The sequence below is a fragment of the Malaclemys terrapin genome, chromosome 1, assembly GCF_027887155.1.
Source record: "Malaclemys terrapin pileata isolate rMalTer1 chromosome 1, rMalTer1.hap1, whole genome shotgun sequence".
NCBI lineage: Eukaryota > Metazoa > Chordata > Testudines > Emydidae > Malaclemys > Malaclemys terrapin.
The window spans coordinates 270,361,070-270,374,145 of record NC_071505.1 but is presented as its reverse complement, the minus strand read 5'-3'; the positions used below and the strand labels follow the sequence as shown (position 1 = coordinate 270,374,145).

The window sequence follows — 13,076 nt, the reverse complement described above, 5'->3', positions numbered from 1 at the left end:
AAGACCACAACCTTGTTCTCGATGGGATTTGGCAGCAAAAGGGAGAAGAGGAGATCATTAAAGCTGGTCACATTACTGTACGTTGGCAGTAGAATGTAAGCTCTTTGGAGCACAGAATGCCTTTTTGTTCTGTGTTTGTACAGCACCTTGCACAATGAACTCCTAGTCCGTGACTGGGCTTCTGGGTGCTGTGCGATACACATAATAGTAACTGATATGTTCGTAAATACTAAGGCCTAAATTGTGCCGTGCTCTGAAACAGGAGGTGCAATAAATCTCTCGCCCCTTTGGTCTCCCACGCAGAAATCAAACAAAATAAATGCAAGGCTGTGTGAGGCTAGAGACGCTAGTCACCTAAAACAGGAAGGAGAGAAGGTGTCATGACCCTGCCCTTACTGCACTGGCTTGGAGTTGGCTATCTGTGGAAGGAAGCTTTGGTAAACATTGTGCTAGCCTGGGACACAAAGCCTTCCGAAGACCCCAAAAGTGGGATAGTGCTTATAAGACATACTCTGGCTCTAATTTTCAAGAACTAAATTCATACCTTGTTGATTTTAAGTTGTCAGGCACAAGCTATCAACAGCTGCTTCGTTCAGCTGTATCATGTATGGTTTGGAAATGGTGTATTCCTGTCTGCTCATTTCACATGCCATTTGTCTGAATCAGTCTTTATCAAATGTCTCACGTTTCCCCTTTTCTCCTCGTTCTTTTAGATTCCTTCCTGGACAAGGACTGGTACTATACCCACAAATAGGAGACAAACTGGATATTATATGCCCAAAGGTGGACTCTAAAACTGTTGGCCAGTATGAGTATTATAAGGTCTACATGGTTGATAAAGACCAAGCAGATAGCTGTACTATTAAAAAGGGCAACACACCTCTACTCAACTGTGCCAAGCCAGATCAAGATGTTAAATTTACCATCAAGTTTCAAGAGTTCAGCCCTAACCTCTGGGGCCTGGAATTTGAGAAGAAAAAAGATTATTACATTATATGTAAGTACAAGTTGGCATTTGTTTATTCTTTTTCTTTGTTATGTATGTACATTGTATGCAAGTAAAGAAGTTGCCTGGGTTTGTATTGTTTTTTCTTTTAAAATATTTTCTTGGCAACTTGTTTTCAACAACATACCTAACATCCCCTGCTGCATCTGTAGGGCCTGCCCTATCTCTTTTTCAGGCTTGTATACAGTCACTATAGATCATACAATTATGCTTATAAGGGCTTCTCATAATAGCTTTGGGTACTTACTAAGCGCCAAATGGCTATATCCTTGCTCACATAGTACATTACAACATGAGGAGTCCCACTGAAGTCAGTGGGGCTTCTTGCAAGGTAATATTCTACCAATTGTGAGTTAAGGTATCCAAACCTGGCCTCAGCCAAATCTTATTAAAGATTATGACCTAGACCCTCAGTGAGTGTACAATGACATAGTTCCCTCGACTTCAGAGGCACTGTGCCAATTTACACCAGCCAAGGATTTGGCCCTCTAACATGAAGGTCAAAGTATCTCATGCAAAGCCTTGCAGGCATTCCATCTTTCTCTGGAGAACTGAGCAGAGATCATCTGCTAGTAGGAGTTGGGCATACTCCAGAAAGTCCATTTCCTGCAATTACAGGTAGGTTGCACATTGGTGGACCTTGGTTCTTCCCATCTTTTTCTTTGTGTGTTTATCTTTGAAAACTGAGCCCCTGAAAGAAGCTGCTCTTGATATTTTTTAAATTTGTAATAAACATAGATCATTTAAAAAACATACACAAAAGCAAGGAAATTGAGTGTTAAAGGGAAACAAATAATAAAAATAAAGTGGATACGTGCTCCTCTATTACATACATATTCATATGGACTGTTTCTAGTAATTTCATTATACTTAAAAATATGTAATAAATCACTGGGAAATATGTGACCAGTCAGTGTAATTAAAATGTGAAATAATCACAGAATTGATTAAATGACAAATGTGGGAGTTTTAAAATGCAGTTTGTTGATGGTGTCAGGCTCTGTCTAAAAAAAGAAAACCCACCAGTCTACTAAAGTAGGTGCAAAAGAGCCTGATGCTGTAGTCTTTAACTCAGGCGAAGTGCCCATTGAACTTTGCCTGTGTAAGGACTGCAGGATCAGATGCTGTGACAGTTGCGTGTAACCCTAATGAAAATGTGGAACATAAACATGTCCATTTATACACAAATAGCTGGCTTTAAGGGTGAAATATTTCAGTTATTTAATGCTAGTTTAGGAAAAAGTCCACAGTAGACCAGATGTAATGGAATAAATGTCACCATTATAACTCGAGAATTATGGGCACAAATGAAACCTTCTGATAGGCTGTCAGGTCTGTCATATGTGAGTCAACAATTCTCTGGGTAAATCCATGAGTATGACTCATTTTCTTTATTTTTCTATAATTATTTCATTATAACAATAAGACATAATAGATATTGCCTTTCCTGGAGGATTATTGCATTCTTTGGTTGGTAGAAGTCGCTTGACCTGCTGCCTTATTCCTCAGAAACCATACTAGATTTTCAATAATACCTTACTGCCTAACAATATGGCCTGCCACACTTACTGCTTATTGTGATATCAACAAAAGGCCTACCTGGTATTATGCTGGCAGTGCTCTTAAGCACCATGGCCCAGATTCTCAAATATATCTAGTCACCTAACTAGTTAGGCAATTAAATATCTTTGAGGATCTGGGCCCATGGGTCTGATTTTCAGAAGTGCTGAGCACCCACTGCCCGCAGCTGAAGCAATGGGCCTGTGAGCATTCAGTAGCTCTGAAAATCAGGTATCGTGGAGCTGAAACTCCCTTCTTTTCTGTGGTTCAGAGGTAGGCAGTGGGCCTGAGTCAAATTTTAGTTGTGCCAGTTTTACACCAGGGTAACTCCACTGAGTTTGTTAGCGCTCCTCCTGATTTACATCAGTTAAGCAAAACCAGAGTCGGGTCTAATATTCATCAGATGAGTGAACCCAGGGGAGCAGAGCTAGGAAAATCCTTTGGAATTTGGCTGTACAATGCTGCTTTCATTAATGCTACTTGGAGCAGTGTTAACTTCTGCTCCACAGCTTCTGCACTCCTTGGAGGGAAGGTGATAACTGGCTAAGAATGCGGGAATCAGTGACTATGTTGCCCCCAACAGTATTGCCAATCCCAAATGTTTGGAAATCACAAGACCCCAAAATTACTTAAATCATCAGATTTTAAAAATAATAAATGCTTTTTTTTCTTGGACTTCTATTTTTTGAGGCTTCAGGGTTCATGTTTTCAAGCCTTTTTCCCACAATCATGAGGGCTTCTTTTCTGAAAGCTGAAATTCTCACATATTCTCACATGCCCATGGGAGCTGAGCAAAATACCACATATGGTGCGAGTTAGTACTGCTGCACCAAGCTAGCCTCGCTGCTGAGGGCAAAGGCAGAGATTAGAAAGGGCATGGTCAGCTGGGCAGGAGCAAGGACTTGGCCTTTCTGCCCCATGGCTTACCCCTCCCTTAGCCTGCCCTATTCAGGCCCACTCTGTCCAAGAAGTTCCCCCTGGCCAGAAACTTGAAGAGAGATGCTCTAGGCTGTTACAGTCAGGGCTGCTCCAAGTGGGAGCTATAATTAGAGTATTCCAGGCCTCTAACCACAGAGAGCCAGCTTGGAGGACTCTCACCACAGAGATGTTGTAGAACATAGTCCTCCAACCTACCCATGGCCGGAGACCTAGATCTAGGGCTAGAGCAATGCTGGACCATAACTAGGGAATAGCAGGCAGAGCCCACTTCCCATCCCAGTTAGTTTGCAAAAGATAAGGGATATCCAATTAGGGATAGCCGGCAAGGCAGAGAATGACTAGCTGATGGTAGGAAGCAGTCAGATCCCTCCAGATCAGGGCAAGTAGCCCAATCACAGCCCCTTCCTGGGCTAGGACAAGGAACAGCCAGGGACAGTGCCTCAAAAAGAAGCCAGTTACTTAAACACCAGCCCAGAGATATGCCAGAGCCAGCTAAGAGCTCAGAAATTCCCAAGTCCATAAAGCTTATTCCCTGATATAGCCCTGTCAGAAGTAAGTACTGGTAATCAAGATATTTGCTGTCAATTATGTAAATAACATAGTGCATATTTATTATATATGCAAATTAGGATATGAATTATTTGCATAAACTCCAGATTCCTGACTCTTCAGCTTAACAGGTGCTCAGTTCCTCTGGAAGAATGCATTGAGTTATCTATTGTATGAGAGACTCAAATATTTTGTTGTAATATTTCCCCTTCTGTGTGTGTTTTTTGCATTGCATTTTTGACAGTATGTTCCCATCTGACATTGTCTGGTTTGGAAGCACTGTAAGACTCTAGCATTCTCTAGACTAAGTGTGACCAGATGAATCATGGGAATCATGATCTTGGGAGTGAGGTTTATGGAGCTCAACCTCTCTTGAGAATTGACTGTGGCTTGATCCATAAAATAGGATCCTGGCAATGATGATGATGGCACTGCTAATATTGAAGTGGGTACCGAAACACCAGTGTACCACGTGCCATAAGGGAAAGGTGAAGTTAAATCCATATTTTCCCATGGCACTTAGACATTTTGGTAATGGAAATATAAGAGAGAGATCTTCATACCAACAATACCCCCCAAAAGTCTGACTATGGGCTTGTCCACACGATGCGTTAGTCTGCACCAGAAGGGTGTAAATTCTAGTGCACACTAGCATGTCAGGGGCCTGTGTGGACCCTGCTAGTACACACACAAAGTGCCCTAATATGCATTAATGTAGTGCTATTTGAAATTGGATTACATTAATGTGCACTAGGAAACTTCTAGTGCATGCCACCAAGGTCCATACAGGTCAATTACTTTGCAACACGCTAGTGCGCACTAGCATTTGCATCCTCTGGTTTGGACTAAAGTACCATGTAGACAAGCCCTATATAAAGGTAGGGATGCAGTTTTTCTCCATTAAATAATTATATGTAAAAAAAATGACCTCACAAACAAAAGGATTCTTTAAAATGCATTAGAAAAGAAAGGGTATTGGAAGCTAGCCATTCTCACATTGAGTTGTACATTAACCTGCAATTAATCCAGTGCATTTCTGTGGGACTTACTGATAGAGTTAGGTACAACTCAGTGTAAGTAAGAGCATCAGAATCTGGTCTGAAGAGTTAATGCTGCTAATGGCAGTACTGGAAAGATGATGTTGCATAATATTGTGAAAATGAATAAACTGCAATAGAATAATGTCCTTACTTTTCCTTACATTGCTATCATCAATTTTTGGTTCCTTGGAAATTACAGTAGAACCTCTGCGTTATGAACACCAGAGTTACAAACTGAACAGTCAACACACCTTTTTTGAAACCAGAAGTATGCAATCAGACAGCATCAGAGACCAAAAAAAAAAAAAAAAGCGAACACAGTACTGTGTTAAACATAAACTACTAAAAAAAAGGGAAAACAGCATTTTTCTTCTGCATAGTAAAGTTTCAAAGCTCTATATTAAATCAATGTTGAGTTGTAACTTTTTGAAAGAGCAACCATAATGTTTTGTTCAGAGTTACAAACATTTCAGAGTTACGAATAACCTCCATTCCCAAGATATTTGTAACTCTGAGGTTCTACTGTAGTAGATCTATTTCTGTATTATCTGATTTCTTTCCAACAGAGCTGGGTGAGGTCAAATGTAGTTGAGATCTGAGATGCATTCACATTAGATTACCCTAAAATATACAGTTATTTAACTAGCGTACCCTAATTCCCTAAGGAAATCTATAATTAAATGCATGGAGATAAATCGTTCCCTTCAATGTAAATATCCATGAGAAGGACAAAGATAGGCAGAAAACCGCAGATTTGAGGCTGTGGAGTTTCCACTAAACCATCTCATCATGTGTTTGCTACTCTTTGTAGGCAGGAGGTGTGACCCTCTACTCCTTGTATATCCCAGTATGCACAGGAAAGCTCTGTGATATTAGGATATTCACAAAAGGCTGGGTCTTCATGCAGAGGCCCAGTACCTCCAGCCCAACCTTCCCTAGGTGGAAGGGGAGATTTTTTAAGGTGGAGCAAAATTACATAAAATAAAATACAAAATCATCTTAGTTAAGGAAGTTATGATGAGTTTAAAGGAATTGATGCCAAAACCACTAGGGTAGGGGTTCTCAAACTGGGGGTTGGGACCCCTCAGGGGGTTGCGAGGTTATTACATGGGGGGTCATGAGCTATCAGCCTCTACCTCAAACCCTGCTTTGCCTCCAGCATTTATAATGATGTTAAATATATTAAAAAGTGTTTTTAATTTTTAGTTTATAAGGGCGGGAGGGTTTCACTCAGAGCTTGCTGTGTGAAAGGGGTCACCACTGCACTAGGGGAAATCCTGGCCCAACTGAAGTCAGTGACAAAGCTCCCATTAACTTCAGGAGGATTATGATTTTATATAGTGACTTTTCTCTGGCTCTGTCCCCTTTCCAGCCAGCCATGTCTTCAGCCCCAGAATCTGCAGAGCCCCAAATGCACTGATTTAGCTTGGAGGGGCTTCCATGGAGTTGGAGAAAGAGCCAGTGTCATTTTTGTTCAGATCACCACAACTCACATAGTAGAATTGTAGCGAAGGGAGCACGTTTTCTGTTGCTTTCCTCCGTTCTGTGGCATAAAGCAAAGGGAATGATATGGTCCAAAGTCTTTAAGAAACTGACTATGAAGCACTAAATTGCCATATTCAATGTAATCACTGCGTTTTAGAAATTTGAAAAATAATTTTTATTCCTCAATAGAGAATGCTTGAGACCCAAGGAGTGACTGCAGAATGCCCCTAGGAAAGGTTCCACTGAACCCCCAGGTCTGCCGCCGACCTCATTAGCTCCGTTTACTGTTAGATGATCATTTGCTTTGACACTAGCAAAGTGGAATATGCGGCTTTCCTTAAATGTTTTTTGTCAACTTTTTCAAGTGACCCATTTATGTAATTGGCCTCTGGCTTAAATTGTTAAAAAATCTTTAATCCTGCACTGATCTAAAAGGTTGGACTGGCTAGCAGAACTAGCGCTCAGAGAAGTCTTTTAATAGCGGGGTGACTTTTAAGATCTAAACATTCATTCTGAATCTTTAGCATTAAGTGGATTTTTAATAAAACCATAAGGCTTTTATGCTATCAGTTTGTCATTCTGTTACAATTAAAAGGCAATAACTGTCAAAGAAAAAACACATAAAAAGACTGTACAGATTGTGTCCTGAAATATGGCCTGCTTGGAAGGAGTAAATCTTTTTGCACGATCAGGCAGATTTACATGAACATTTGATTTTATTTTTGTATTCTGACAAAACAATTTTTAATCCTCAGCTAGTCAGAGTGGCTGAAGATTCTAATGCCTCTTACACAGCGTTCTCAGTCTGTAATACTTGGAACCTGCAAAAGAGCTCACAAGAGCACTTTCGAATACCCAAAAGAAACTAGCACAGATGTCATTATTAAATGTTTTTAGTTTAAATGGCACAAAGCTGCACAAAACCTATAGACTTTCACTCCTTCTCCCATTATACAAAGTCATTCATAATTTTATTGCAGATCATACATTTGTAGCAATTTAATGTAATTTGTATTTTTTCCAGGAGGCAAAGCCCATGTATTAAAAGCCACCTTGACTCTGGCTATACATGAAGTACATTCTCTCTTCCTTCCTCGTCCTACTTCTCTTCCTCAGACAATTAAATGATTTACCTCCAACTCTTCTTAGTGTAAAATGATATCCAAAGGTCAGTCTTTGAGTTTGTTTAGAGTTTTCCAAGGGATATATCAACAACACTCTTAACTCTTGTTGAACTAAATCTAAATACAATTCATACAAATAATAATATTGGAGACAGAGAAAAAATCAGTGCCTGTACAGCTTCAAAATCTTGACAGTGTCTAAGACCTGAAGGACTAATGTAGTCACAGTCCATTGGGATTTTTGTCCCAGACCACACAGGGTCTGTAAGAGAATAAGATTATTTTAGATTGATGGTCTTTGTTCATATTCAGTTCCATTACCTAGGCAATACTGACAGTTTATCTCATTTAAAGCTAGACAGAGGTACTACAGCAGGAAATCTGTAAGTACCACTTCTCTGTTCCCAAGGGCAGTAAATGAAAGAACAAGATTACTCTGATTGTTAGTAGGATGGGAGCCGGTGAGAAAAAAAAATTATATGCAAAGTGGATATGTAAGCAGACAGGAAATGAAGAATGATTGCTTAGAAGTGAAGAAAGAATTATTTAAGAATTGCTCAAAATGAAACTGCTTTTAATATTTCATAGGATACAGTTTAGTATTTTCAGCCACTATTTATTTATAGCAATTTTTTTTTAGTTCACTTAGCTTTATAAATGATTTAACAATACTGGAGATGTAGTATACGCACGAAGGAAAACAATTTCCTTGCTAAGGAGTCTTTATTTATTCATCATGCAGATTAGCATTAAGAGAGAATTGAAATGCTTTTAAAAAAAATAACTTAAGCCCAGATCCTGCCAAGACTTATGTACATGCTTAGCTTTAGGTGCATGAGTAGTTCCATCGACTTCGGTAGGATTACTCAAGTGTAAAATTAAGCATATGCGTAAGTCTTCGCAGGATCAGGGCCTTAGGGTTTATTCTCGTGCTGCAGGATCTGAGTAACTCTCACTAAATCAATGGGACTTAACTTGTCTTGCAAGGTGAAAGAGTAGGTCCCTTAATTAAGATCCAGTATATTTATTAACCTAAAACAAGAAACACACTTACATTTATTCTATATTTCTGTTGATGCATATTTATCTATCACGTGGGATGAGCGGTCTTATATATTGTACTGTTGTTTGTATTATATTATTTTTATTGCATAGTATGTATTTATAATTAATGGAACGGGAGCCCAGAGAATTGCATAGGCATCTACAGAAATGTTTATGAATCTAAAAAATAAATAATATATTAACATAACTATCAAAAATCATTTCCCTCCTTACTTAGACCCTTCCCAGCCTGGGGTCAGAAATGCATTTTTCCAGAATATACTTTCCCTGGCTAGTGTAGAATTTTTTGTCTGAGAACTGCACTAGACAAAATGTATTATCGAATAGAAATGGCTGAAAAACAGGGTGAAATTTGAGTGAAATTGTTTGCGAAATTCCATCTCTGGTTTTAGTCAACATTGGAAATTTTGATGAAAAAATGATCAATGTTTTGATTTCTGACCAGCTCTGCTATAAACAAGGGCCACACCTTAGTTTCTGCTTTCAGTCCAAAAGAAATCAATACAAATACTAATGTGAGTAAGATGAGCGGAATTTGGCCTTACGTAGTCTATAACAGGGGTTCTTTGGAGTGGTTCAGTAGTTCCTTCTTCACAGTGTTCTCGGAAATTATACCAGAATCCTACTTGCAAAAACTGTTTTAAAAACATGGTTAGAGCTTTAATTGCTAATAGGCTAATCTGTTTCTGATGCACTAGTTGTTGACACCATAAGCAACTAAAGTGCAGGAAAATACTCATCTTTATATGCTTGTGATGTTTGAACTGCTGCAGAGAAAATAAAAAGCTCTGAACTCAGGTCCTGGCAGGTAAGTTGAAAAGTAATTGATTTTCAAATATTTTGGGTTAGCATGCAAATGCATTTGTAGGCCACAATCCAGCAATCAGACCCATTGGTGCAGACCCATTGAAACCCCATTGACTTGAGTGAAGATCTACATGGGTGCTGGCATCTGCCCCAGTAGCTCTAATTGCAGGACCAGGGCCAGACTCTAACTGATTTGTGACCTTAGAACAAATGAAGTTCAAAGATGAATTGAAAATTATTTTTTTAGGAATAACTGTTGCTTTAAAATTGGACTAACATATTTTTTATTTAAAATATCTATCCTCCTATCCAGTCATAGGTGTGTGTCAAAATTTTCAAACTTGAGTGTTCAGAATTAGGCAGTTGATGCTTAAATCCATAGTTTGACTCCTAAGGGTTTGTCTACATTAGAACCTTTGTCGATAAAAATTTTGTTGGTCAGGGTGTGAAAAAAACCACAATCCTGACCAACATAAGTTTCACAGACAAAAGTGCTGATGTGGACAGCACTACATTGGCAGGAGACGCTCCCCCACTGACATAGCTACCCGCCGTTCATTGGGGGTGGTTTAATTATGCCGGTGGGAGAGCTCCCTCCTGTCGGCATCGAGCAGCTACACGGGAGACCTTACAGCAGCGCAGCTGTAGCGATATAGATGTGCCATTGTAAGGTCCGTAGTGTAGACATAGCCTAATTAAGTAAAAATGGTCTGATCTCCAGAAGGGCTGAGAACCCACAGTTCCTGCTGAAGTTAATGAGAATAACAGGCACGCAGGACCTTTAAAGGTCAGGCCACTTTGATTTAAGTGCTACACCCAAGGGTACGTCCAGACTACCCGCCGGATCGGCGGGTAGCGATCTATCTATCTATTGGGGATCGATATATTGCATCTCGTCTAGATGCGATATATCTATCTCCGAACGCGCTCCCGTCGACTCCGGAACTCAACCAGAGCGAGCGGCGGAAGCCGAGTCGACGGGGGAGCCACGGCCGTAGATTCCGCGCCGTGAGGACGGGAGGTAAGTCGAAATAAGATACGTCGACTTCAGCTACACTATTCCCGTAGCTGAAGTTGCGTATCTTACATCGCCCCTCCCCCCCAGTCTAGACCAGGCCCAAGTTTGAAAACTTGGACCCTGATCTGTACGATGATGGTTTATAGTTCTAGACACAGACACATACATACAACAATCACAACAGTACTTAACTTCTGATTAGCTTTGCCAAGTGCAAAGCCATTCAATAGTATCATAATTGATCTAAGTACTAAGGTGCCAAACTGTGTGTTGCTGAAGGATAGTTAGATGATGTAAATAGCTTTTTGTGTTTTGCAATAAAGCATGCTTTTGTTGTGCATGATGTAAAAGCAGGAGATGAAGGTATTCTTTTATTGAAGCAAACATGTGGAAAATTGCTCTAGATTGTTATAGTATAGAGCATCTCCCCTGAAAGGAATGAGGTTCATCTGTAGGGCAAACTCTAACTGTGTCACTTTATTGGGGTTACTGCTGGACTCTACACGGTCAAAGCAAATAACGTCATGTCCATCTAAACTATTATAAGCATGAGAGTGGCACATTTTCTCATCTGTAGTGTTATATTCTAAACTGTCACTAGGCATTAACTCAATCACTGGTGAAGTCCCACCACCTAGAGATGAACTCTGCCTCAAAATGATGTTTTCCACTTCACTGCCACTCGTATAGCAATTACTGGGTCATTAATATCATTGCATGCAATTAGTGACAGTAGAATGAGCAAGAGTGGGCTTTTTATTTTGTTTTTTGTTTATTTAATATAAACATTTTACTATAACCTTTTCTCATCCAAGGGCTTCAGTCATAAACCAGAGAGATTTTAAAGACAGATGCAGATTCGAAGAGGAAGCTGTTGAGTTTGCGTGCTATAGAAAATATTTTCCTGTATAATATTAAAGCTCATGGTCTTGTTTCTAGCCAGCCTGTTTGTCATTAGGGACAATCAATGTAACCTGAACGCTAACTAATTCTATTAGTTCTGTTCAGCTGAACTGTTAAGCAAAGCTCATTGTGGCAGTAAGGAGGCATTTCTTTCTATCCATGTGGAGTTTTTGCCAGCAGAAAGAAGGGCAAACTGTAAAATATCTGTTCCTGTCTGATGACGTTAACTATCCAGTAATCTGCTTTAGAAACAAGTTATAAAGTGAATACATTTTAATTAGCAGGTTTACATCTGCTATACAGTTTAGTTCACCACTCACATAAACATAATTTGTTTGTATAAACTGTAGGAAACCATGTGTGTGGTAGACATGCGTAGCTGGATCACTATGGCAAAAAGACAACATTTCCTAGAGTGTTCTTCATGAGAACCATTTAACGGAAATAATGTTGGAAAAAAATTAACTCTAATGAAAGATCTTAGAAGTATAAATAATATTTTTTAGCAATAAAGCCTTGAGGGCTGTTCTCTTTAATTGGCTCTGAACCTTTACAACTCATTTTAAGACACTTGAAACAATAATAGTTTTTGGTGGGGAGGAGGAGGTAGTGATTATGGAGGACACAAGCAAATTACTCCATATCACCTCATACATTTGTCCAATATCCGTAAATAGGAAGGGAAGCAATTTAGGTCTGATCCTGCTTCAGCTGTTGTCAAAGGGGGTTTTGCCATTAACTTAAATGTGACCAAGATCATGCATTACTGACATCACTATTTGAACTTCATAAGAAAGAACAGATATTTTGGGCTGAGCATGGGTAGGTACTTGTAGTCTTGTCATTCTCTGTTGCATTGCTGTGGACAATGACAGGTGGAGCCTGTGTTTTACAAAGACAAGTGTGGCCCCTGAAATGCCTGCTCATTAGATCAAGATGTAGTTCTGAATCTTTTGGGCTTTCACGTGGTTACTGCACTTCACCCATGGTATCCACTAGTCTGGAGATGAAAGTGATACTGCCTTTCTCTTCAAGATTGACAGGAGGAAGCAAATAAATGTAGAGCTCACAAGCAGCATCGGGCTCAGCCTCATTGAATGCCACTTCCCTTAAAAGGAAAGATGTAAGTTTAATAGTAATAATAATAATAAAGGGTCCAAGTCTGCCACCCTTACTCAAGTTGTGTAATAGCATATGCCATTGGAATAAGTGGCATTATTCACTGACTAAGGGTTGTGAATAAGGGTTGCAAAATTGGCATGTAATTTATTCCCCAACCTGCAGGTATATACATATGTGCTAACTTGACTCAGTGGGGCTACTCATATGCTTAAAATTATGAGTGGGTGTCAGTATTTCCAGTGTCAGGGCCTAACTTTGGTACCTTTTATGGATACAGTTTGGAAGCTGATTCCTTGTTTAAACAAAGCTTAAAGTCAGTAGATTTTTTAAAAATGTGTGTTAATATTAATCTGATGATCATTGTAACTACAAGCAAAAGTAAACTATCAGCAATCTGTAGGTAATTAAAATAAACAGATTTTATCCCCACTGTAAAATTTCTTGCAGCCCATCAAGCA

At 39.5% G+C, this 13,076-nt stretch overlaps 1 protein-coding gene across 1 annotated transcript in view; it reads left to right on the top strand.

The window, feature by feature from the left end:
- Positions 1–13,076, top strand: part of EFNB2 (ephrin B2) — a 55,014-nt gene that overhangs the window by 26,209 nt on the left and 15,729 nt on the right. Inside the window, exon 2 of the mRNA XM_054013015.1 lies at positions 714–997. Coding sequence (XP_053868990.1) covers positions 714–997 — 284 coding nt within the window. The remainder of the gene's footprint in view (positions 1–713; positions 998–13,076) is intronic.